Raw genomic sequence first — 27,591 nt, 5'->3', positions numbered from 1 at the left:
GAAATTCTGGAAATACAACAGGAAAAACAACAGGAAGCATGGTTAAAAGTGCAGACTTATAATTATGTAAGCAGAATTAATAAACATACTATGTTGCATTCAAACCTGCACATATAACATGTATCCTGTTTAACAAAGACTTAATAGCCTATTGTAACACATATGCAGCGCTGCTGTATTCTAGAAACATACTTCTTTTATCAACAAGAGTGGAACATGAGATTTTATCCAGTGACCCTGACATTTCTGTGTGCAGGGAACATCACTGTGGCAGCAAAGTAACTCACTAGGCTATGGAGCCTGCCTTTTACAAAAACTCTCATTTGTGTGCCCCCCCGTGCTCCGTGTACCGTCTCTATACACGAAGTCGGGCTATGGTGGAGAGAGAGCCGGAAGCCGCATCGAGGGCCGGGGAGCGCGCTGCATAGAGCCGAGGAGCGGCCTATGCATAAATCAACGTGGCCGGCGTGGCTCAGAGCGGCGGGGGACACAGCATAAACAGCGGCGCTGGAAGCGGCGGCTGAAGTCAGCAGCCGGCGGCCACACACACAGTATCCCACACAGCGGGCTGACCGCCCCGTTCAACATACCTGGACCCTGTGGTGAGGGCAATGACGGGGCTTCTCTGTAAGCACTGTCAGCCTTTTACTGCAGGAGTCCTGCACGTGGTAGTGAGGGAGCTCTTCTAGAGAGGTCCGACACCCACAGCTGCTTCAGCAGCTTTCACTATCCCAGACCCTCGCCTTCTTGGAAGGGGGAAAGGGATTCCAAAAAAAAAAATCAAAAAATTCAGTAATTGTGGATAAAGTTCCACAAGCCTAGTCTCGGTGAGCACCGAAAAAACACTGAGGTACTCTGGGATATGGAGGGGAGGTATAGTCAAAGTTTAACTATTCAGTGCCTAGTTCCTGTGGAACCGTCCATATCCCTAGAGTACTCCAGTGATCCCTAGTGGATGAAAAAGAAATAAAATCTATATTAAAATTGCCTCAGCCCCTCCTCCTACCCAATAAAGACTAACCTCTCAGACTGGAGCTCCCAGTCCTTCCTTGTCCTCAGCCATGGCAGGTCCAACAGTAGACTCAGTGCAGCAGGCGGCTGCAGTTAATGCTATGCACACCAGTCTTGGGCCTGCTGTCCGTCGAACTGCCCCCCCACCTCCAGCCAACCCTGCCCCACCTTATTGGCTGCTGCAAGCTGCGTCAATCGCTATTGACTCTGGCCACCACTCCAACAGAACATTAGAAAATGTAACACTTCCCCATCCCATGACAAATGACGACACAGCACAGGGGGAGAGTATGTTTTTATTTCTGTGTTTGAAACTGTGGAAATATTACATACAAAAATAGTTTGCATCCATTGCTTATTACAAAACAGTGCATTTAACAATACAGCAGTTGTATAACCTAGTAAGTCTGCATAAACCAAACACATGCTTTGCTAAACAAAGTGACTGAATAAAGTACTAGTAAAAAATAAATGTATAAAGATTAAACATTAAATTCCTGAGGCAAGTAGTGGAGAACACCAGTTTCCAATGTGGCGCAACCACCCAACTGAGTTTGTCTGTCCATCACCAATAAGCGGTTAACATGTTTCTGTATGCCTTTGTGGAGAGGCTTCTCATACAATTATTTATTGCTTATATAGTAGTTTACTTCCACTAGTAATCAGGCATATCTAAGGTCACGTCCACTTGGTGGTACTCAATGGCGGTAATTCAATGAGTATTAATGGTGGCGAGGTAGTGGTGGTCAACTCATCTCTCTGGCACCTTGCAGCCACTGTTATGCAGGTTTTTTCTTACACCCCAGATTAGGGCGCAGGAAAGTCTGCAGTGTTGCTGTACTGTAATTCTCAGGTATGAGTACAGCTAAACAGAGTGACCACTAAAGTCTGGCCACTGAATACAGGCTAAATGGTCTACCTTGAGTGGTCAGAGGAGGGAGATGAACGCAGATGTAGAAAAGGAGTAGTTGATATTGGTTGTAATATCCACCTGTGGCATGTATTCTGATCGTACTAAAGTATAGAAATTGTGGACTTTAATAAAAAGATTATATACTAATTACTCTGATAAATTAAGGTAAACTAGGGATATATGTAAATATAAGCTTGACAATAAATGTTCGCATACATTATGTCTCCACAGGAGACAGTTCAGTATCTAGTTTTCCAGACTGCAGTGAAAACCATTAAGTTTGCATTGCAAGCAGAGCTGAAAGCTTCACAAGCCTGAGAAACACAAGGCTCTGCATTTATTTGCCAAGTCCAGGAGAAATCTCTTCCCCAGACAGGAAGTGAGGTAAGGTCAAGAAATACTTTTTGTAATACAATCTAGGAATGAATGCAAAAACAGGTAGACAAGAGGTAATACAAAACAGTACGTGGTCTCATCATCAAATAAGACCAATCCCCCCCCACCTCCCCCCATTTTTAAAGTATTTTCAACTCAAGATACACTGACTGAAAGGACAGTGAGACAGATTGAGAGCTAGATAGAGCGATCAAGAGACCAAAATCCTTACTTTTTTTTTCTTTTTCTTTGAATATTTTACACAGACATTCTAAAAGTGTATAAAAATTGTATGTAGAATATAATGGCAGTATACATTTTTAGGGTATGAAGTGGATTAACATCAATAATATTCTGCAACAGTTTTTAGTTTACACAGTTAATGATTCATACATACAATACAGGTTTCTATACAAACATACATGCAGTGACCACACAACACTGAGCTGCTCAGCTACTGCCTTACACCTTATGTGATGTAGTTACCGGTTAAGAGTTAGTCTGATAGAATTTTTAATGACCCGAATATTACTGGTTGGCACAGGAGAAGATGCATCTGGCAGCTCTTTACTGGGTAGCCTCTATAAACAGATAAACATCAGGTGGATGTTAACATTATGAATGGATTGTATAATTACATTAAAAAACATGAAGTCTAGTTACAGCATGAGAGCTAACACAGAACGATAAAAATGTATTTAGATTTAAATATCGCAAATGTGAGTTTGACAAAGCTCAATGTTTAGCACCATGTACTTCTATGTGCACCCGTAAGTTACCTTGTGATGATTCACAGGAACTTCACCAATGTGAATACACAGATTTCATGGATAGTACCTGTGATCTAGAGCGGTCAATAGTAGGAATTGGCATGGCTTCTACAGCACCTATTCTTTCCTAAAGCAGAAAAAAAGGAAGAGACAGCACAGCTAAGCTAGCATACATAATGTCAGTTACTTGTAACATTTCACTGCTTGGTTACACTATACTTAACCCCACCATGCCTCCACAAATCCCCTGGAATACCACTTCTTATGAAACTATTTTATTGCTTGTCAGGAGGATGTTGTTGACAAGATATTATGAAAACTTACAATGTTCTGTATTTTGTTTTTATATTTAATGTCATATGTAATGCATATGTAATATGATTTCCACAATAATTCTGGCTAAAGCGTGTATAGTGCACAACTTACCACAGTTGGGATTTTCTCCATTTCAGGCTGTTCAAAGACAGACTCCGATATACCTAGGAGCTAGAGAATATAGTTTATTAGCCATTACGAAAACACCAACAATAGGCACTGGCTTTGTGTGAAGCAAAGCGGAGAACAAAAATGTGGCATACATATGGCAAGGGTGGTAGGTGCAACATCTGGGGACAGAACCTGATCAGATAAAACATAAAATGGGCCACCTAGGATATTCTGTTAAGAGGGCATAAAAAAAAAAAAAGATTAACAAATAAAAATGAAATAACTAGTTGAAAACCCTGTTCTCCTTCAACCATCCAGAGAAGCATACATTACTCTCAACAATCTACACAAAGCCACAATTAGGACAGACTTCTGTATAGTTTTCTATTCATATAACCTATGTACGCCAGAAAGTGATGCAATAGGCTAGTAATTTGCAGCTTAGCCCGACTACAGGACAATCTAAACTAGCAGGAGATTCAGAGGGCTGCAAAACACAGCAAATTGCCTTGTAATGTGATTTTACTCTACTTTTGCAACCTTTATGCAAGTTGCCTAATTGTTTATGGATTTAATATTTCTTGGGAGTGCCATATAAAACCAAACACTTTAGCACTACAATACAAAGCACACTCAAATGCCACAGACACCTGCATGTGAGGACCTTGCCTGGCAACTGGAAGGGAATACTTTCTCATTAGTGCACTGCCTCCTGTTTGAGCACGTCATAGATGGTGGGAGTAAGCCTTTTTAAAACTCTGACCCCAATTCACAGGATTTGTAATCTATGCATCTGCTCCTTTTTGGGTATATATGCGGTGGCACATGTTCTGCCAATGCACTGAAAATGCAAGAAACTTGGGCCATCATTCTTTGATTTAAAAAAAAAAAAAAGAAAGCCGTTTATCCCTCAGCCACTGTACCCCTCTTTGCTTGTGTGGCAGATCTCTGTAATAAGTAATCTCTGTAAAACTGAGGAGCAGTTTGGTAATGTGCCCCGCTTATATATCATAAGGAAGATTCCAAATCCCAGCTGGAATGTAAACACGGGTTCTTGAATGGTCTCCATTTATACTAAAGAGCATTCAAACCTTTTCAGCGTCCTTTGTTCGCTTTGGAGAAGTTTCCAAGCTTGGCGGATGAGTCCTTTTAGCAGCAGCACTTCTAGGGCTGATACTTTCCAATCCATTCTGGTGATGCTCCGGGGAGAGGTTAGGTGGAGACACAAGCTGTGGAACAACATTAAGTCCTACAACTGTTGGGATGGTGAAGCCAGATTGGATCAGCTTTTTTATTACTATGGCAGGATCTGTATCTAAAGGAGGAAAAAAAATAAAAAATAGAAAGTTATCACTAAGTCTTGTTTTACAGAGATGCTGCACCATCAAGTTAAAAACAAAAAAAACAACCTTCTTGTACAGTGGGTAGGCAATGCAAACTTCCACATGAATGGTCTGGCTTTGGACAAGAAACGGAAGACCAAAACTTTTGCACTGGTAGCAAGAAAATGGCCCTGTGCAACCCAGAGTACAGACAGCAACTGGTGGAGAGTCAGTCTCATTGCCTGTCTATGAACAGTTAAACCAAAGAATGTTAGGATTTGCCCCAGTGTGAGGCTTGCTGGATTATCTTGTGTATAACTGGGTGCATTGAAGTGCTACAACTGCAGATATGGCCTCATTCAGATATGGACAGAATTCAGACATTTACAGAGTAGGGTCATTATCGGCTGACTATCTCACTGTGTATTTGCCAAGATACCTTAGCAATGCTACTCACAGCAAGGATTTCTTTGCATAGCGATTGTCAGTAACTGTTTGGGGGCAGTATCGGGGAGTGGTTCCAGAAACATTACCATATTTTACCATGGCAACTACGTAAGAAAACCGATACGACTGCATTAGCGCCAATATCTGAAGCTGGTCCATGGTACCGAAGGTTGTTATGAAATGGCAGCTACTACTCTGCACAAGTAAGCCAGATCTATATCCATAGAGTAGAACATTCCCAAATACGGACATGTGCAAGGAGGAGTTACGCACACCTGCATGTGCTCTGAGACAACATAACACTGACTAAGGACCTTTGTATATGTACTTACAGGAGCACTCAACAAGGGCACCTACTTGAGCTAATGTGCCTATAAGAACTGTAGCTTTTCTCACTTATGTGAATGCAAACAGTTTAAGACTGAGGCGGTTGAGTTTTCTGACAAATATGGCGGAATGGTGATTAGGTTTGACATACTTAAATGGGCTTATGATTTTTTTTTTGTTTTGTTTCCATTAGTGGGTTCTTCCTAAACAGAAGTTCTGCTCCCCTAATACCCATTCCCAATACGCAAAGTAGTAAACTACCACATGGTGCTGCTTTCACTTTTGAAATGTTCAAGAGGTTAGCTACAACTATAAACTCAATTTTCATTGTACCACACTTGTATTCCATAACAAAAACTACAAAAAACAAAAAAAAAAACATTCAGTGAAGAAATCTGAAAAAAAAAAAAAAAAAAATCTACTAAGAAATTAGTAAAATGCTTACTTGCACCAATAACAGGAATAGACTGTCCTTGAGTAGTTTCTGAAGGCACAGATGCATTCGCTGATTTGTGTGTTGAAGGAAACAAATTTGCTGGGGTACTCTCTGATACAGGCATCCTAAATTAAAGAACAATGCTTTGACATTTATTTACAAAATCACCGACTCCATGAATAAAATAAAATGGAGAGGCAGTTACTCTGACCTGTTCCCATCTGGTAAAGTAGGGCTACTTGTTCTAGACTTTTTGACACAAGATGTAGGAGACTCAAAAGGTGTTCCGGTGTCCGTATCTCTGGAGCTGTCCAGACAGTTGCCATCCAGCGACGAACGTTTGGATAAGAGACCTGAAGATGAGCGGTTGATATCCGGGACACTTTGCTACGGAAGAATTTACAGACTTTAGTAGATCATTTAAAATTCAAAGTCACGACAGAACAACTGACAAATAATTCACCTTCTTCCTCTTCTGTAGAACTTCCGGAGGAAGGTACTGGTGGAGCTGTTTCTTCCTTACGTGCGTTGCTTCAATCTTCATCCCCTTTTTAAGCATGTTTATGTTATTGGCCTGCCTATAAACTGATGGGCAGAAAATTAAGAACGTAAGTGTAAAGTTTCACTAGCTAAGAATCCGTTTTCCCAGCAATGCCTCAGTTGGGTTAGGATTTTTTTTTTTTTTTAACACAATAGCCAGAAAGATGCAAAGAAATAACAGACCTGTATCGGTGAATAACTGTATATCAAGTGTTAGATCAATGTTAACACTTTCAGCATTCTCCACCTTCTTGAAGATTATTCCAAGAAGCCACATAGACATATACTCGTTACTAGGAGGAAAAAAAAAAAAAAATGTTTGAAATGCAACAGTTCACATTTTGCTAAACCGAATCAAGAAACATGAGGACCTGGTCGCTGGAGAAAATAGGTCTGGTGAGACCATGCTAGGACTAACTGATGGCACAGAAATAGGACAGGTGGATTGCTCTACACTGCTGAGAAACGGATGGTAGTATAAGTATACTGCTTTACTACATGAATGCTACTTCTGGCTTATAGTAGCTTATAGTAATCCATATATTTGGAGCTATAACTAAAAACTGATTGCATGTCGTGCTGCTTCTGATATTGAAAGGGAATTAGCGCTTTCAGCTTGCATAAACTAACACGCTGATTGCAGCTGTGCTGTAAGCTACTACGATTGGGGTCACAAAGCTAGTTAGGCACTTTGAAATACAAACAGAAGTCCAAAGGATATGAATCCGTAATATGCTGCTATGTGCTTTGGAATACTAAGTTATTGCTGCATAGTAGTATTAGTATCGAGTGAAAAGGAAACTTCCTAATAGAATTGGTTATATGACATTTTCAAACGTAACGTTGCATTTCAGAAAAGATACTGTTACACTGAGGATATAAGATTCGGGACCAGTCTAAAAAGCTAGCTTATGTGGAAACCTAATACTATAAATGTGCTGGAGGGTCTAATGGAGCCCACATATGGTGCAATTATTGCATGCTATTTCAAATAGCATCACGGCTAGTTCAAATCGCACCGTGTGTGGTGTCACTTGCAATGCGTGTGCCCGTGAAGACCATATCGCAAGGCAAAAAAAAAAAAATAGGATTTTGGTACTTACCAGGTAAATCCTTTTCTTTGAATCCATAGGGGGCACTGGAGTACTCTTGGGATATGGACGGCTTCCGCAGGAAACAGGGCACTGAATATTTAAATTTAGAACTCTCCACCCCTCCATATCCCCGAGTACCTCAGTGTTTTTTACTGAGCCGAACAGGAACTATAGAGAGGTTGACAATGGAGAATTACATATAACATAACGGACAACAATAAAGTTGACACATAACGTTACTGACAACTAAACAGTTGACACCATAACCGATAGAACCTTATAATTTGAACCAGTCGGTGAAAATGTGTTACCATAAGATCCCCTGAGCTTAATACAAACCAGGTAAAACTGCTCTGGGTGGGCGTCCAGTGCCCCCTATGGATTCAAAGAAAAGGATTTACCTGGTAAGTACCAAAATCCTATTTTCTTTTTCATCCACTAGGGGTCACTGGAGTACTCTTGGGACGTACCAAAGCTTCCCCCGTGGGCGGGAGAGCTGTTTGACACCTGTAACACTAGGCGGCCAAAGCTAGATGCTGATGCCGCAAACGTATCAAACTTGTAAAAGCGCACAAACGTGTGCACTGAAGACCATGTAGCCGCACGGCAAAGCTGCGTCGTAGAAGCTCCCCGACCAGCTGGCCATGAAGTTCCCACAGAACCTGTGGGATGAGCTATTACTGATGTAGGCGACTGTAACCTAGCCTTAAGGTAAGCCTGACGTAGAGTCAGTTTTATCCATCTGGATAAGGTCTGCTGAGAAGCTGGCCAACCCCACTTGGCAGCATCATAGAGAACAAACAACGTATCCGTATTACGAACTGTAGACGTTCGGGACACAAACGCGTAATGCGCGTACCACATTCAGAGTTCCAGAATGTGCTGTCAACACAGGAACTACTATTGGTTGATTGATTGAAAAGATGACACTACCTTTGGTAAGAAAGCGGGATTCGTCCGAAGTTCCGCTCTGTCATCAGGAAACACCAAATACGGTAGCTTGCATGACAAGGCACCCAAATCTGAAACACGCCTTGCCGAAGCTAAGGCTAGAAGAAAAAATTGTTTTCCAAGTGAGAAACTTTATATCCACTTGCTGTAAGGGTTCAAAATATGAAGACTGTAATAAATGTAAAACCAGATTCAAGTCCCATGGCGCTGTAGGTGGAATGACTGGAGGCTGTACTCTGAGGACACCTTGTAGAAAAGCGTGTACCGACGGCAATAGAGCCAGTCGTCTTTGAAAATAAATTGACAACGCAGATACCTGCACCTTTAGTGTAGATAAATGCAGTCCTCCATCTAACCCCGTCTGCAAAAATAACAAAAGACGGGATAACTTGAAAGATGATGTCGGAAACTTCCGAGCTTCACACCAACCTATATAAGCACGCCAAATTCTGTAATAATGAGCTGCCGTAACCGGCTTCCTAGCTCGTAACATGGTTGGTATAACAGATACTGTAATGCCCTCTCTTCTTAAGAGGGCGGTCTCAACAGCCACCCCGTCAAACGCAGCTGCGCTAAATCGGGGTAAAAGAACGGACCCTGTTGTAACAGGTCTGGACGTAGTAGGAGCGGGCAAGGATCGTCTGCGAGTAGTCCGCGGAGATCCGAGAACCAAGCTCTCCGAGACCAATGAGATATCACTAGTATGATTGTGACAGACTCTTTTGATCCGTTTAAGCAACTGAGAGAGCAGCGGAAAACGGCAAAAACAGATACACGAGGCTGTACGGCCACGCGATTGTGAGAGCATCCACCGCCACTGCCCTTGGATCTCTCGTTCTGGACACATACTAGGGCGTTAGTAATTGTGGCGAGGTGCCATCAGGTCCACCTGAGGGTAACCCCACCTGTGGACCAACATGTGAAACACCTCTGGATTTAATGCCCAGTCTCCTGGATGAAAATCCCGAGGTTGAGATCATCCGCCTCGCAGTTGTCCACTCTCGGAATGAACCCAGTCGACAATATCACCTGGTGGTATTCTGGGCAATTGAGGATTCGAGCTACTTCCCGCATTGCCATGCGGCTTCTCGTTCCTCCCTGGTTGTTGATGTATGCGACTGCCGTCGTGTTGTGTGACTGCACTTGGACAGTCTGAGAGCGAAGCATGTAGTGCATTGTAAATTGCACGGAGTTCCAGGACATTTATAGACAGCAATCTGTCGTGATCCGCCTAGAGACTCTGTCGCTGACCATTTTAGACTACAACTCCCCCAACTTCTGAGACTCTCGCCCAGAGTAGAGACACCGTCGCCCCTGGCGACAACCTCACCCTGTGGGGAATCTGCCCATGCAAGGGCGACCACTGCTGTTGAAATGGACGCGAGTGAAAACCTCCGAACTGAAGCGCTTCGAAAGCCACCACCATTGTTCCTAATAGGCGAATACACAAATGTACCGATAGTGTGCGTGGCTTGAGCACTAATTGTACCAGATGGCGTATAATCTGTACTTTCTGGTGTAGTAGGTAAATTCTTTGATTTACCGTATTTGGAATCATACCTAGGAATTGAAGTCGTTGAGACGGAATTAGATGCGATTTCTTGAAGTTGACACTGCAACCGTGGTGTACGTTAGCAGCGCAAGTAGGAAGAGCATCTGTCGAGACGGAGCTCTTATGAGCAGATCGTCTAAGTACGGAACGATTGTCACTGCCAGAGATCTGAAATGAGCTATCATCACAAACATCACTTTGGTGAATACCCGAGGCGCTGACGAGAGGCCAAACGGTAGAGCCTGAAACTGTTAATGGTTGTGGCGTATTGCAAAACGCAAGAACCTCTGATGAGGTGACCAAACCGGAATGTGTAAGTACGCATCCCGGAGATCAAACGCAATCATGCAATCTTGTGGCTCCAAATCTGCAAATACTGACCGCAGAAATTCCATCTTCAATCTGTAGTAAGTGACTTACTGATTGAGACTGTGACGGAGCCCTCCGGCTTCGGTACCACAAACAGACGTGAATAATAACCCTAACCTTGTTGGTGTACCAGGCCTGGAATTAAAAACTGCTGAATCCAGCAGAGACTGAATGGCAACCTGCCAAAACGCCTTCTTGTCGTCCGACAGAGGCAGTCATTTCTTGAAAAAACGCAGTGACGGGAGACAGCTTTCTTTTAACACTAAATAGCGGATACATCCATCAGTGGATGTCTGGAATCCCGGCAAATGTAACGTCTGAAGACGTGCTCCCACAATTGGAAATCCGAAATGGCCTGGGAGCCCGTCAAGCCACTGGCTTGTTGGTGACTTTAGCGCCCTGGCGTTACAAGGCGTGGCTGTACCACAGCCTTGACAGGACTGAAGTCTAAAGGATTTGAACGCCGGACCAGAGTATTTCCGTCTTGGTACCGGTGGAGGCAATGGCAGGAAACTAGACTGACTGACTGCCCTGCCCCCCCCCCCCCCCCCCCGCCTTGGCCTGAGAAATGCATTTGTCAATTTTAGGACCAAACAACTTCTGGCCACCGTATTCTTTTGACCTCTGACTCCGCTTGCGAAGAACGCAGCCAGAGAACTTGTCGTGCTGTAACTAGCGACGATGAAAAGCGAGAAGCGAGATAACAGCCGGCAGCAGAAGCTGTACATAGATACTCAGCAGCTTCTCAGATTTGATTAACGATAAGTATAACGTGATCGTCATTGTTCCCATACAAAGAGCGCCTTAGTGACCCAAATCTATCTTACGTCTGAAGGGTCTTTATAAGGTTTGACACAGACGAATCCACCAATGGCGGATTCTCCAATGTAGATGTCACTGTGTGGAAACGGGTAAATAGACTTAAATCTGTGAGGTATAGAATGGGTTATTCGCTTATTTCTACTAACATCTTAGTAAGATATCCTAAATAAGAAGCCCATTGGAGATCTGTCGTTTAGTAAATACGACTGATTATATGTTAAAGGCTCCTTAGTCTCTGTAAACTTCAGAGACTGACGCACTGGTCATTATCAATGTCTGGGCTGTCAAAAACCGCACTGACTGACTGCTGGTCTAATGTGCCCTCCTCACCCTTATTTAACGCCGTGAGGTTTGGCATAGAATTGTCAGACTGCAACATAGCAGAAACGGTTAAATTATAAGACCAATTAAATTAATACCCTGTTACCCAAAGTGAAGTTGGACTTTTGCAACGGCTGAGACTCCTCCGTTAGATTTGGCGGTCTTCTCCGAGACTCGGATCTTGCCGCTCGTGTCGAACGGTGGCCAATTCTAATTGCAACCCAGCCATTACATTTGCATAACATAGGAATGAAACCGGGTTCCGGAGTGGAAACCTACAATACATACGGAACATGTGGTAGATTCATGTACAGACATTGCAGTAAAACTTCCTTTTTAGTCTTTGCTGGTGCCGTACTCATTATGCAGACAGACAACCCAATAAACAAAGACAGAGACTTGCACGACTGAGTAAAAGTGTTACTTAAGGTGTGTAATATACATATATATATGGCCGAAGTGCATTCACATGGCCAGCCTATATAAAACCTGAAGCAAAAATTCCCACTTACACCCCTGCGATTCCGGTGGAGTAGAGATGTAGGGCAGGAACGTTCTGGAATTAGAAACAGGAAGAAAACAGGAAGCATGGTTAAAATGGCCCCCATGCCATGCTTACACTGATAATCACAGTACAGGTTACAATACATACCTCCAGTTTTAATATAGGCTCAATAGTCTATTATACAGTGATAATCACAGGCAGGTTACAATACATGCCTCCTGACTGCAGATTAATAGAGGCTCTCTATTAATACCACCTATAGATATGGCAGCCTGTCATACAGGCTATTCCTCCCCTTTATGTAATCAGCCATGTCCCCCCCCCCTTCCCCCTGTACTCCCTGTAGCGCTGTGTCTCAGCGGGGAGCGTTGCCGGGAAGCTCATTGCAGGGAGGCGAGGGACACTTATTGCAGAGCAGCGGAGGTCGGCTGGCCGGAGCGGCGCGTAGCGACTTCCGGCCTCGCTAGCCGAGCTGCGGCGGATCCCCTCTCAGCGCTGGCATCTTGCAATACAGCGCTGACGGAGCGTCTGGGGCGGCCGGACGGAGCGGCTGTATGAGCGGCGGGTGCGGGCGGCATGACAACACGGACCCCACACAGCGGGGCGGCAGCCTGCGCTGACCGCCCCGTTCCTCCCAGCATACCTTGTTGTAGGAAGGGCTGCGACGGGGCTTCTATCTGTAAGCTCCGTCCAGCTCTTCAGTTCATGGCTGCGACGGGGCTTCTATCTGTAAGCTCCGTCCAGCTTTTGCAGTAGGCAGTGGGCTGTGTGTGGCTGTGAGGGTGCTCTTTGTGAGGACCGACACGCCATGCTCTCCGTGCAGCGGCACTATCCCGGACCCATGTTTTTACAGAAACTGGGAAGGGATGTGCTAAGTGCAAAAGGAAAAAGTAAAAATCTAAAAGTAAAAATGAAAAAATAAGAATTTACTTACCGATAATTCTATTTCTCGTAGTCCGTAGTGGATGCTGGGAACTCCGTAAGGACCATGGGGAATAGCGGCTCCGCAGGAGACTGGGCACAAAAGTAAAAGCTTTAGGACTACCTGGTGTGCACTGGCTCCTCCCCCTATGACCCTCCTCCAAGCCTCAGTTAAGATACTGTGCCCGGACGAGCGTACAATAAGGAAGGATTTTGAATCCCGGGTAAGACTCATATCAGCCACACCAATCACACCATATAACTTGTGATCTAAACCCAGTTAACAGTATGATAACATGAGGAGCCTCCAGAACAGATGGCTCACTACAACAAAAACCCGAATTTTTGGCAACAATAACTATGTACAAGTATTGCAGACAATCCGCACTTGGGATGGGCGCCCAGCATCCACTACGGACTAGGAGAAATAGAATTATCGGTAAGTAAATTCTTATTTTCTCTGACGTCCTAGTGGATGCTGGGAACTCCGTAAGGACCATGGGGATTATACCAAAGCTCCCAAACGGGCGGGAGAGTGCGGATGACTCTGCAGCACCGAATGAGAGAACTCCAGGTCCTCCTCAGCCAGGGTATCAAATTTGTAGAATTTAGCAAACGTGTTTGCCCCTGACCAAGTAGCTGCTCGGCAAAGTTGTAAAGCCGAGACCCCTCGGGCAGCCGCCCAAGATGAGCCCACCTTCCTAGTGGAATGGGCTTTTACAGATTTTGGCTGTGGCAGGCCTGCCACAGAATGTGCAAGCTGAATTGTACTACAAATCCAACGAGCAATAGTCTGCTTAGAAGCAGGAGCACCCAGCTTGTTGGGTGCATACAATATAAACAGCGAATCAGATTTCCTGACTCCAGCCGTCCTGGAAACATATATTTTCAGGGCCTGACTACATCCAGTAACTTGGAATCCTCCAAGTCCCCAGTAGCCGCAGGCACCACAATAGGTTGGTTTAGGTGAAACGCTGAAACCACCTTAGGGAGAAATTGAGGGCGAGTCCTCAATTCCGCCCTATCCGAATGAAAAAAAGATTTTACTTACCGATAAATCTATTTCTCGTAGTCCGTAGTGGATGCTGGGACTCCGTCAGGACCATGGGGAATAGCGGCTCCGCAGGAGACAGGGCACAAAATTTTAAAAGTTTGACCACTAGGTGGTGTGTACTGGCTCCTCCCCCTATGACCCTCCTCCAAGCCTCAGTTAGGATACTGTGCCCGGACGAGCGTACACAATAAGGAAGGATTTTGAATCCCGGGTAAGACTCATACCAGCCACACCAATCACACCGTACAACTTGTGATCTGAACCCAGTTAACAGTATGACAAACGTAGGAGCCTCTGAACAGACGGCTCACAACAATAACAACCCGATTTTTTTGTAACAATAACTATGTACAAGTATTGCAGACAATCCGCACTTGGGATGGGCGCCCAGCATCCACTACGGACTACGAGAAATAGATTTATCGGTAAGTAAAATCTTATTTTCTGACGTCCTAGTGGATGCTGGGACTCCGTCAGGACCATGGGGATTATACCAAAGCTCCCAAACGGGCGGGAGAGTGCGGATGACTCTGCAGCACCGAATGAGAGAACTCCAGGTCCTCCTTAGCCAGGGTATCAAATTTGTAGAATTTTACAAACGTGTTCTCCCCTGACCACGTAGCTGCTCGGCAGAGTTGTAATGCCGAGACCCCTCGGGCAGCCGCCCAAGATGAGCCCACCTTCCTTGTGGAATGGGCCTTGACAGATTTAGGCTGTGGCAGGCCTGCCACAGAATGTGCAAGTTGAATTGTGCTACAAATCCAACGAGCAATCGTCTGCTTAGAAGCAGGAGCACCCAGCTTGTTGGGTGCATACAGTATAAACAGCGAGTCAGATTTTCTGACTCCAGCCGTCCTTGAAATATATATTTTCAAAGTAGCATGGTTACTTTCCATGTAAGATATTTCAAATCCACCGATTTGAGTGGCTCAAACCAATGGGATTTGAGAAAATCCAAAACTACATTAAGATCCCACGGTGCCACTGGGGGCACAACCGGGGGCTGTATATGTAGTACTCCTTTTACAAAAATCTGGACTTAAGGAACTGAAGCCATTTCTTTCTGGAAGAAAATCGACAGGGCCGAAATTTGAACCTTAATGGACCCTAATTTGAGGCCCATAGACAATCCTGTTTGCAGGAAATGTAGGAATCGACCCAGTTGAAATTCCTCCGTCGGGGCCTTCCTGGCCTCACACCACGCAACATATTTTCTCCAAATGCGGTGATAATGTTGTGCAGTCACCTCCTTCCTGGCTTTTACCAGGGTAGGGATGACCTCTTCCGGAATGCCTTTTTCCCTTAGGATTCGGCGTTCAACCGCCATGCCGTCAAACGCAGCCGCGGTAAGTCTTGGAATAGACACGGTCCCTGCTGAAGCAGGTCCCGTCTTAGAGGTAGAGGCCACGGATCTTCCGTGAGCATCTCCTGAAGTTCCGGGTACCAAGTTCTTCTTGGCCAATCCGGAGCCACGAGTATCGTTCTTACTCCCCTTTGCCGTATAATTCTCAGTACTTTTGGTATGAGAGGCAGAGGAGGAAACACATACACTGACTGGTACACCCATGGTGTTACCAGAGCGTCTACAGCTATTGCCTGAGGGTCTCTTGACCTGGCGCAATACCAGTCCAGTTTTTTGTTGAGGCGGGACGCCATCATGTCCACCATTGGTCTTTCCCAATGGACCACAATCATGTGGAAGACTTCTGGATGAAGTCCCCACTCTCCCGGGTGCAGATCGTGTCTGCTGAGGAAGTCTGCTTCCCAGTTGTCCACTCCCGGGATGAACACAGCTGACAGTGCTAACACATGATTTTCTGCCCAGCGGAGAATCCTTGCAGCTTCTGCCATTGCCCTCCTGCTTCTTGTGCCGCCCTGTCTGTTTACGTGGGCGACTGCCGTGATGTTGTCCGACTGAATCAACACCGGCTGACCCTGAAGCAGAGGTTTTGCCAGGCTTAGAGCATTGTAGATTGCTCTTAGCTCCAGTATATTTATGTGAAGAGACGTCTCCAGGCTTGACCACACGCCCTGGAAGTTTCTTCCCTGTGTGACCGCTCCCCAGCCTCTCAGGCTGGCATCCGTGGTCACTAGGACCCAGTTCTGTATGCCGAATCTGCGGCCCTCTAACAGATGAGCACTCTGCAACCACCATAGCAGAGACACTCTTGTCCTTGTGGACAATTTTATCCGCTGATGCATCTGCAGATGCGATCCGGACCATTTGTCCAGCAGATCCCACTGAAAAGTTCGTGCATGGAATCTGCCGAATGGAATCGCTTCGTAAGAAGCTACCATTTTTCCCAGGACTCTTGTGCATTGATGCACAGATACTTTTCCTGGTTTTAGGAGGTTCCTGACCAGATCGGATAACTCCCTGGCTTTCTCCTCCGGAAGAAATACCTTTTTCTGAACAGTGTCCAGAATCATCCCTAGGAACAACAGACGTGTCGTCGGGATCAGTTGGGATTTTGGAAAATTCAGAATCCACCCGTGTTGTTGGAGCACTACTTGGGTTAGTGCTACTCCGACCTCCAGCTGTTCTCTGGATCTTGCCCTTATCAGGAGATCGTCCAAGTAAGGGATAATTAAGACGCCTTCTCTTCGAAGAAGGATCATCATTTCGGCCATTACCTTGGTAAAGACCCGGGGTGCCGTGGACAATCCAAACGGCAGCGTCTGAAACTGATAATGACAGTTTTGGACCACGAACCTGAGGTACCCTTGGTGTGAAGGACAAATTGGAACATGAAGGTAAGCATCCTTGATGTCCAAGGACACCATAAAATCCCCTTCTTCCAGATTCGCTATCACTGCTCTGAGTGACTCCATCTTGAACTTGAATTTTTGTATGTACAGGTTCAGAGATTTTAGATTTAGAATCGGTCTTACCGAGCCGTCCGGCTTCGGTACCACAATTAGCGTGGAGTAATACCCCTGTCCCTGTTGTAGGAGGGGTACCTTGACTATCACCTGCTGAGAATACAGCTTGTGAATGGCCTCCAATACCGTCGCCCTGTCGGAGGGAGACGTTGGCAAAGCAGACTTTAGGAAACGGCGAGGAGGGGACTTCTCGAATTCCAACCTGTAACCCTGAGATACTACCTGCAGGATCCAGGGGTCCACCTGCGAGTGAGCCCACTGTGCGCTGAAATGTTTGAGGCGACCCCCCACCGCCCCTGAGTCTGCTTGTAAGGTCCCAGCGTCATGCTGACGCCTTTGTAGAAGCCGGGGAGGGCTTCTGCTCCTGGGAAGGAGCTGCTTGTTGCAGTCTCTTACCCTTTCCTTTGCCTCGGGGCAAATAGGAATGTCCTTTTGCTCGTTTGTTCTTATAGGAACGAAAGGACTGCAGCTGAAAAGCCTGCGGCTTTTTCTGCTGGGAGGTGACCTGGGGTAAAAAGGTGGATTTTCCGGCCGTTGCCGTGGCCACCAGATCCGATAGACCGACCCCAAATAATTCCTCCCCTTTATACGGCAATACTTCCATATGTCGTTTGGAATCCGCATCACCTGACCACTGGCGCGTCCATAAACTTCTTCTGGCAGATATGGACATCGCACTTACTCTTGATGCCAGAGTGCAAATATCTCTCTGTGCATCTCGCATATAAAGAAATGCATCCTTTAACTGCTCTATAGTCAGTAAAATACTGTCCCTATCCAGGGTATCAATATTTTCAGACAGTGACTCCGACCAAGCCACGCCAGCACATCCAGGCTGAGGCGATTGCTGGTCTCAGTATAACACCGTATGTGTGTATATACTTTTTAATGTATTCTCCAGCCTCCTATCAGCTGGATCATGAGGGCGGCCGTATCAGGAGACGGTAACGCCACTTGCTTTGATAAGCGTGTGAGCGCCTTATCCACCCTAGGAGGTGTTTCCCAGCGCGCCCTAACCTCTGGCGGGAAAGGGTATAATGCCAATAACTTCTTTGAAATTAGCAGTTTTCTATCTGGGGTAACCCACGCTTCATCACACACTTCATTCAGTTCCTCTGATTCAGGAAAAACTATCGGTAGTTTTTTCACACCCCACATAATACCCCTTTTTGTGGTACTTGCAGTATCAGAGATATGCAAAGCCTCCTTCATTGCCGTGATCATATAACGTGTGGCCCTACTGGAAAATACGTTTGTTTCTTCACCGTCGACACTGGATTCAGTGTCAGTGTCTGGGTCTGTGTCGACCGACTGAGGTAAAGGGCGTTTTACAGCCCCTGACGGTGTCTGAGACGCCTGGACAGGTACTAACTGGTTTGCCAGCTGTCTCATGTCGTCAACCGACTTTTGTAGCGTGCTGACACTATCCCGTAATTCCATAAACAAAGCCATCCATTCTGGTGTCGACTCCCTAGGGGGTGACATCACCATTACAGGCAATTGCTCCGCCTCCACGCCAACATCGTCCTCATACATGTCGACACACACGTACCGACACACAGCAGACACACAGGGAATGCTCTGATAGAAGACAGGACCCCACTAGCCCTTTGGGGAGACAGAGGGAGAGTTTGCCAGCACACACCCAAGCGCTATAAATATATATAGGGACAACCTTAATAAGTGTGTTCCCTTTATAGCAGCTCAAATATTATAAATATCGCCAATAAGTGCCCCCCCTCTCTGTTTTTACCCTGTTTCTGTAGTGCAGTGCAGGGGAGAGTCCTGGGAGCCTTCCTCGCAGCGGAGCTGGGCAGGAAAATGGCGCTGTGTGCTGAGGAGAATAGGCCCCGCCCCCTTTTCGGCGGGCTTCTTCTCCCGTTTTTTTTGGAACCTGGCAGGGGTTAAATACATCCATATAGCCCCTGGGGCTATATGTGATATATTTTAGCCAGAATAGGTATATTACATTGCTGCCCAGGGCGCCCCCCCCAGCGCCCTGCACCCTCAGTGACCGCTGGTGTGAAGAATGCGGAGAGCAATGGCGCACAGCTGCAGTGCTGTGCGCTACCTCATGAAGACTGAGACGTCTTCTGCCGCCGGTTTCTGGACCTCTTCTCTATTCGGCATCTGCAAGGGGGTCGGCGGCGCGGCTCCGGTGACCCATCCAGGCTGTACCTGTGATCGTCCCTCTGGAGCTAGTGTCCAGTAGCCTAAGAAGCAAATCCATCCTGCACGCAGGTGAGTTCACTTCTTCTCCCCTAAGTCCCTCGTTGCAGTGAGCCTGTTGCCAGCAGGACTCACTGAAAATAAAAAACCTAACAAACTTTTTCTAAGCAGCTCTTTAGGAGAGCCACCTAGATTGCACCCTGCTCGGACGGGCACAAAAACCTAACTGAGGCTTGGAGGAGGGTCATAGGGGGAGGAGCCAGTACACACCACCTAGTGGTCAAACTTTTAAAATTTTGTGCCCTGTCTCCTGCGGAGCCGCTATTCCCCATGGTCCTGACGGAGTCCCAGCATCCACTAGGACGTCAGAGAAATATCAGGTAAGGGCTTTTATAGGATAAAGCCGCCAATTCTGATACGCGCCTGGCTGAAGCCAGGGCCAACAGCATTACCACTTTCCATGTGAGATATTTTAAATCCACTGTGGCAAGTGGTTCGAACCAATGAGATTTTAGGAATCCCAAAACCACATTGAGATCCCAGGGTGCCACTGGAGGCACAAAGGGCGGCTGTATATGCAGTACCCCCTTTACAAAAGTCTGGACTTCAGGAACTGAAGCCAATTCTTTCTGGAAGAAAATCGACAAGGCCGAAATTTGAACCTTAATGGATCCTAATTTTAGGCCCATGGACAGTCCTGTTTGCAGGAAATGCAGGAAACGACCTAGTTGAAATTCCTCTGTCGGGGCCTTCCTGGCCTCGCACCACGCAACATATTTCCTCCAAATACGGTGATAATGTTGTGCAGTTACATCCTTCCTGGCTTTGATCAGGGTAGGAATGACTTCATCTGGAATGCCTTTTTCCTTCAGGATCCGGCGTTCAACCGCCATGCCGTCAAACGCAGCCGCGGTAAGTCTTGGAACAGACAGGGTCCTTGCTGAAAGCAGGTCCCTTCTTAGAGGTAGAGGCCACGGATCCTCCGTGAGCATCTCTTGAAGTTCCGGGTACCAAGTCCTTCTTGGCCAATCCGGAACCACGAGTATAGTTCTTACTCCTCTCCGTCTTATAATCCTCAGTACCTTGGGTATGAGAGGCAGAGGAGGGAACACGTACACTGACTGGTACACCCACGGTGTTACCAGAGCGTCCACCGCTATTGCCTGAGGGTCCCTCGACCTGGCGCAATACCTGTCTAGTTTTTTGTTGAGGCGGGACGCCATCATGTCCACCTTTGGTTTTTCCCAACGGTTCACAATCATGTGGAAGACTTCTGGGTGAAGTCCCCACTCTCCCGGGTGGAACTCCCGGGTGGAGGTCGTGTCTGCTGAGAAAATCTGCTTCCCAGTTGTCCACTCCGGGAATGAACACTGCCGACAGTGCTATCACATGATTTTCCGCCCAGGGAAGAATCCTTGCAGCTTCTGCCATCGCTCTCCTGCTTCTTGTGCCGCCCTGTCTGTTTACGTGGGCGACTGCCGTGATGTTGTCCGACTGGATCAACACCGGCTGACCCTGAAGCAGAGGCCTTGCTTGACTTAGGGCATTGTAAATGGCCCTTAGTTCCAGGATATTTATGTGAAATGACGTTTCCATGCTTGACCACAAGCCCTGGAAATTTCTTCCCTGTGTGACTGCTCCCCAGCCTCTCAGGCTGGCATCCGTGGTCACCAGGACCCAGTCCTGAATGCCGAATCTGCGACCCTCTAGAAGATGAGTACTCTGCAACCACCACAGGAGAGACACCCTTGTCCTCGGAGACAGGGTTATCCGCTGATGCATCTGAAGATGCGATCCGGACCATTTGTCCAGCAGATCCCACTGGAAAGTTCTTGCGTGGAATCTGCCGAATGGAATCGCTTCGTACGAAGCCACCATTTTTCCCAGGACCCTTGTGCATTGATGCACTGACACTTGGCCTGGTTTTAGGAGGTTCCTGACTAGCTCGGATAACTCCCTGGCTTTCTCCTCCGGGAGAAACACCTTTTTCTGGACTGTGTCCAGAATCATCCCTAGGAACAGCAGACGTGACGTCGGAATCAGCTGTGATTTTGGAATATTTAGAATCCACCCGTGCTGTCGTAGCACTACTTGAGATAGTGCTACTCCGACCTCTAACTGTTCCCTGGACCTTGCCCTTATCAGGAGATCGTCCAAGTAAGGGATAATTAAGACGCCTTTTCTTCGAAGAAGAATCATCATTTCGGCCATTACCTTGGTAAAGACCCGGGGTGCCGTGGACAATCCAAACGGCAGCGTCTGAAACTGATAATGACAGTTCTGTACCACAAACCTGAGGTACCCTTGGTGAGAAGGGCAAATTGGGACATGGAGGTAAGCATCCTTGATGTCCAGAGACACCATATAGTCCCCTTCTTCCAGGTTCGCTATCACTGCTCTGAGTGACTCCATCTTGAATTTGAACCTTTGTATGTAAGTGTTCAAGGATTTCAGATTTAGAATAGGTCTCACCGAGCCGTCCGGCTTCGGTACCACAAACAGCGTGGAATAATACCCCTTTCTCTGTTGTAGGAGGGGTACCTTGATTATCACCTGCTGGGAATACAGCTTGTGAATGGCTTCCAATACCGCCTCCCTGTCGGAGGGAGACGTTGGTAAAGCAGACTTCAGGAACCGGCGAGGGGGAGACGTCTCGAATTCCAATTTGTACCCCTGATATACTACCTGCAGGATCCAGGGGTCCACTTGCGAGTGAGCCCACTGCGCGCTGAAATTCTTGAGACGGCCCCCCACCGTACCTGAGTCCGCTTGTAAGGCCCCAGCGTCATGCTGAGGACTTGGCAGAAGCGGGAGAGGGCTTCTGTTCCTGGGAAGAGGCTGCCTGCTGCAGTCTTTTTCCCCTTCCTCTGCCCCGGGGCAGAAAGGAGTGGCCTTTTGCCCGCTTGCCCTTATGGGGACGAAAGGACTGAGCCTGAAAAGACGGTGTCTTTTTCTGCTGAGAGGTGACCTGGGGTAAAAAGGTGGATTTCCCAGCCGTTGCCGTGGCCACCAGGTCCGATAGACCGACCCCAAATAACTCCTCCCCTTTATACGGCAATACTTCCATATGCCGTTTGGAATCCGCATCACCTGACCACTGTCGCGTCCATAACCCTCTTCTGGCAGAAATGGACAGCGCACTTACTCTTGATGCCAGAGTGCAAATATCCCTCTGTGCATCTCGCATATATAGAAATGCATCCTTTAAATGCTCTATAGTCAATAATATACTGTCCCTGTCCAGGGTATCCATATTTTCAGTCAGGGAATCCGACCAAGCCACCCCAGCACTGCACATCCAGGCTGAGGCGATTGCTGGTCGCAGTATAATACCAGTATGTGTGTATATACTTTTTAGGATATTTTCCAGCTTCCTATCAGCTGGCTCCTTGAGGGCGGCCGTATCAGGAGACGGTAACGCCACTTGTTTTGATAAGCGTGTGAGCGCCTTATCTACCCTAGGGGGTGTTTCCCAACGCGCCCTAACCTCTGGCGGGAAAGGGTTTAAATGCCAATAATTTTTTAGAAATTAGCAGTTTTTTATCGGGGGAAACCCACGCTTCATCACACACCTCATTTAATTCATCTGATTCAGGAAAAACTACGGGTAGTTTTTTCACACCCCACATAATACCCTTTTTTGTGGTACTTGTAGTATCAGAAATGTTCAAAACCTCCTTCATTGCCGTGATCATGTAACGTGTGGCCCTACTGGAAATCACGTTTGTTTCCTCACCGTCGACACTGGAGTCAGTGTCCGTGTCTGGGTCTGTGTCGACCATCTGAGGTAACGGGCGCTTTAGAGCCCCTGACTGTGTTTGAGACGCCTGGACAGGTACTAACTGATTTTCCGGCTGTCTCATGTCGTCAACAGTCTTTTGTAAAGTGCTGACGCTATCACGTAATTCCTTCCATAAGACCATCCAGTCAGGTGTCGACTCCCTCCCTAGGGGGTGACATCACTATTACAGGCAATTGCTCCGCCTCCATACCATTTTCCTCCTCATACATGTCGACACAAACGTACCGACACACTGCACACACACAGGGAATGCTCTGATAGAGGACAGGACCCCACTAGCCCTTTGGGGAGACAGAGGGAGAGTTTGCCAGCACACACCAGAGCGCTATATATATATACAGGGATAACCTTATATAAGTGTATTTCCCTTATATAGCTGCTGTATTGATTAATCTGCCAAATTAGTGCCCCCCCTCTCTTGTTTTACCCTGTTTCTGTAGTGCAGGACTGCAGGGGAGAGTCAGGGAGACGTCCTTCCAGCGGAGCTGTGAGGGAAAATGGCGCTTGTGTGCTGAGGAGATAGGCTCCGCCCCCTTCTCGGCGGCCTTTCTCCCGCTTTTTTAAGGAAAACTGGCAGGGGTTAAATGCATCCATATAGCCCAGGAGCTATATGTGATGTATTTTTCGCCATCTAAGGTGTTTTTATTGCGTCTCAGGGCGCCCCCCCTCCAGCGCCCTGCACCCTCAGTGACCGGAGTGTGAAGTGTGCTGAGAGCAATGGCGCACAGCTGCGGTGCTGTGCGCTACCTTATTGAAGACAGGACGTCTTCTGCCGCCGATTTCCCGGACCTCTTCTGTCTTCTGGCTCTGTAAGGGGGCCGGCGGCGTGGCTCTGGGACCCATCCGTGGCTGGGCCTGTGATCGGTCCCTCTGGAGCTAATGTCCAGTAGCCTAAGAAGCCCAATCCACTCTGCACGCAGGTGAGTTCGCTTCTTCTCCCCTTAGTCCCTCGATGCAGTGAGCCTGTTGCCAGCAGGACTCACTGAAAATAAAAAACCTAACAAACTTTTACTCTAAGCAGCTCAGGAGAGCCACCTAGTATGCACCCTTCTCGTTTGGGCACAAAAATCTAACTGAGGCTTGGAGGAGGATCATAGGGGGAGGAGCCAGTGCACACCAGGTAGTCCTAAAGCTTTTACTTTTGTGCCCAGTCTCCTGCGGAGCCGCTATTCCCCATGGTCCTTACGGAGTTCCCAGCATCCACTAGGACGTCAGAGAAATTAATAAAATATTCAACTAAGTGTGGGAACTCCACACAAGCCTTGTTAGTGCTGTGAGCACAGAAAAAACACTGAGGTACTCGGGGATATGGAGGGGTGGAGAGTTCTAAATTTAAATATTCAGTGCCCTGTTTCCTGCGGAAGCCGTCCATATCCCACGAGTACTCCAGTGACCCCTAGTGGATGAAAAAGAAAGTATGTGCAGGCAGGTATTTTTGTACTAGATCGCACACCTTACATTGTAGTGTATTCAAAATAGCAAGTAGTTCAAATAGCATACCCCACTTACTCCAAATCACACATTGTATAGGCTCAAATCTCACCTAGCACAAACAGCACCGTCTATGGGCTCCATTATAGCGGTTATTGTATATATTTTATATGGTGTTTATTAATTTTATTTTATATGTAGAACGGCAGTGTGTACATAGTGTTGTCAATAAAAGCTTTAAAAAATAAAAAATATGGTTTGGCAGTGCTTTATTGATAAGTGTCTTTTTAGGTCTTATAGACCCTACACACTGGCCGACATCAGTCAAAGATATGAACGATTTCGTTCATAAATGAACGAGATACTGTTCATATCTTTGAGTGTGGAGGCTCCAGCGATGAACGATGCGCGGCCCCGCGCTCGTTCATCGCTGGTCCCCCGTCGGCTGTACTTGCAGGATCTCGTCCATATTTGCCTGCACTTCAATGCAGCCAGGTGACGGGGGGGGGGGGGGGAATTGAAAAAACTTCACTCCGTCACTGCCCCTCCGCCGCCGGGTCGCCTGTCTCCGCCGTTGGGCAGCTCGGCCAATGTGTAGGGCCCTTTAGTTTTTGGGATTCAGTTATCTTTAATTTTAAGGCTGCAGTTGGTCCAAAGGATTGAGAAATGTGTTTGTTTATTGCTAATATTTGGGATCAGCGCCTGAAAGGTTGTTTATTATTTAAAGAAACTTCCACAACTAAAATGAAGGTCCGTAAATAACTGTATGGGACTGGACAATGGTTCTAAAGGGACCTATACACTACAACGATAATGCCCGATTTCGGCCATTCGGGACGATATATCGGTTGAAATTGGGCATATCGGATGTGTTTTACATCCGATGCGCGGTCCCATGAGCATCGGATCGGATCCCCTAGATTGACTACTGCATTAGTGATATGTCACACCCCGCAGGCATGGCTGGGATCTCATAAGATACATCATAAGCAAAAGGACCACATACGGGGGTATCTTATGCGATCCTGCCGCCCGGGAGGCTGCCGGGCGGTTCAAGGGTGATCGCCTGCGACATGAGGGTCCGACATATCACAGTAGTGTATGGGGGCCCTTTAGAGTACATATCCGAAGCAGATAGCTCTGAGCACAAAGACATTTCTCTTTCATCCACTAGGGGACACTGGAGAATCGAGACAGCTGGGGGTGTGAAGGATGCAGATCGGAGCTAGAACAATATAGTGTAAAAAAAAAAAAAAAAAAAAAAAATTATGCACAGCTGGCTCATCCTCCTTCACGCTCCCAATCCCTCCAGTTTGAAGAATTGTACTGGAGGGTAGCAGCACAGGAAAGGATCTCGGGCTCCATGAAGTATTTCTCTTTAACAGGCAGATCCTTCAGCGCAGCGCCCACTCAGGTCATATAGATCAGAAGCAGCCAGATAGGTTATGCAAAGGGGCTGCATGCTGTATGGTAAATTGCAGTTTCTGCCATTTGTTTTTCTCACAGGCATGCAGACAGAGCACGAAATTCTCTGAGTGGGGTGCACAGACTAGGAGTCCAGTTTCAGAAGGGGATATGTTTGTTTGTTAGTGCTTCTCCCAGGGCAGTGCCTAAAGACTGCAGTTTCAAGCCGACAGGTTATCCATAGTAGGGCTCAGACGGCAGCTGGATACTTTACAGGAGACGCTGAGGTAACAGGGCTCCCGGTGGGCGCGTAGGACGGGACGCTGCTGACAGTTAAAATTAATGGATCGGAATCCCGCAACCAACATTTAGAATGGGCTGCAGTTTTTCCAAAACTATGGAGGAATTCCTAATTGGACTAACTCACAGGTAGAAAAGAATGTACGTAAAGCGACATCATGATGATGGATGGTGATGTCAAAGGGTTAGAATCCCTTATTGAGTGGTAAAACAGGTCCTTAACTTCAAAGAAGAGGAGGTTAAGGAACCTGGAGGTCTTTGCGGTTTCTGAGACTCAAATAGATCAAACAGCAGTTTTTCGGATTCCTCAGACTCTCCAGGATCAGAAGGGAGAGGGCATGGAAGCAGCCAGATAGACGCTTCCAAATTACCAAAAAGTTCACAGCTAATTATCCACTGGCCAAGGGTGTCATATCTAAGTGGGTGGCGCAGATTGTGGATGCCTCGCTAGCTAGACTGTCTAAGATGACAATCTTACCTATACCAAATGTGACACTAAAAGGGGATGTCACAGATCGTAAGTTGGATACGGCACTAAATGCTGTATTTGTGGCTGCAGGAGCCTCACTAAGACCTATGATTATCAGTGCTTGGGTAAATAAGGCTATTGTAGCATGGGCCGATCAAATTGTTCAGGCAGTAGAGGAACAGCCAGGAAGAAATAGTTTGACTAGCGGAGACATATCCGTAAGTCGGCTGCATACGTTTGCCAAGCTACAAAGGATGCTATCAGGATAGCATCACGCATCTCAACTTTGGCTGCATCAGCCAGGATTCTGTTGCTCAGGGAATGGCAAGTGGACTCAGATTTAAAGAAGGCAGTGGAGGCGATCCCTTTTGGAGGGAGGCTTTATTTGGTCCACAATTAGACAAGTGGATTTTACAGGCAACCGCAGGAAAATCTACTTTTACGCCTACCATGTATCCTAGAACGACGCCAACAGTCAGAAGAATCTACTCTGGTCCGGTGTTCAGTTCATTTAGATCTCAATCCTTTTGACCTAGAGCAGGGCTGGCCAAACCAGTCCTTAAGATCTACCAACAGTTCACATTTTCCAGACCACCTAGCTGGAGCACAGGTGTAGTCATTACTAATTAAGATGTGCTGCATTCATTCCTAACTGACAAGTCTACAGATCTCCAGAAGGCCTGGAAAACATGAACTGTTGGTAGATCTCGAGGACCGGTTTGGCCAGCCCTGACCTAGAGGATCAAGCTCGTGGAAACAGCAGTAGAGGCCGTTCCCAGTCCACAGCCCGAAAGCAGGACCCTAAACCTGCTGACAAGACCGTGGCATGACGGTCTCCAAGCTCACCTTGGGTCTACTACAGTGGGTGCACTGTTGGAAAGGTTTCAGGACACCTGGGCTGAAACCACACCAGAAGTCTGGATCACCAATATTACCACCCAAGGATACAAGATAGAATTTCTGAACCGACCTCACAG

At 46.8% G+C, this 27,591-nt stretch overlaps 1 protein-coding gene across 2 annotated transcripts in view; it reads right to left on the bottom strand.

Annotated features, from left to right (window-relative positions):
* Positions 1–1,291: 1,291 nt before the first annotated feature.
* Positions 1,292–27,591, bottom strand: part of PAPOLG (poly(A) polymerase gamma) — an 86,997-nt gene continuing 60,697 nt past the window's right edge. Inside the window, exons 15-22 of one of the 2 annotated variants that reach the window (XM_063918218.1) lie at positions 6,751–6,860; positions 6,491–6,612; positions 6,239–6,414; positions 6,037–6,152; positions 4,587–4,810; positions 3,496–3,555; positions 3,137–3,196; positions 1,292–2,880 (exon numbers count right to left, since the gene is read on the bottom strand). In XM_063918218.1, coding sequence (XP_063774288.1) covers positions 2,782–2,880; positions 3,137–3,196; positions 3,496–3,555; positions 4,587–4,810; positions 6,037–6,152; positions 6,239–6,414; positions 6,491–6,612; positions 6,751–6,860 — 967 coding nt within the window. In that variant the 3' untranslated portion in view covers positions 1,292–2,781. Of the gene's footprint in view, positions 2,881–3,078; positions 3,197–3,495; positions 3,556–4,586; positions 4,811–6,036; positions 6,153–6,238; positions 6,415–6,490; positions 6,613–6,750; positions 6,861–27,591 lie in introns of both variants that reach the window. The other variant, XM_063918219.1, reaches the window with a different exon arrangement.

Source organism: Pseudophryne corroboree, chromosome 4 (genome assembly GCF_028390025.1).
Source record: "Pseudophryne corroboree isolate aPseCor3 chromosome 4, aPseCor3.hap2, whole genome shotgun sequence".
Classification (NCBI taxonomy): Eukaryota; Metazoa; Chordata; class Amphibia; order Anura; family Myobatrachidae; genus Pseudophryne; species Pseudophryne corroboree.
This window is presented reverse-complemented; position numbering and strand designations above follow the sequence as displayed.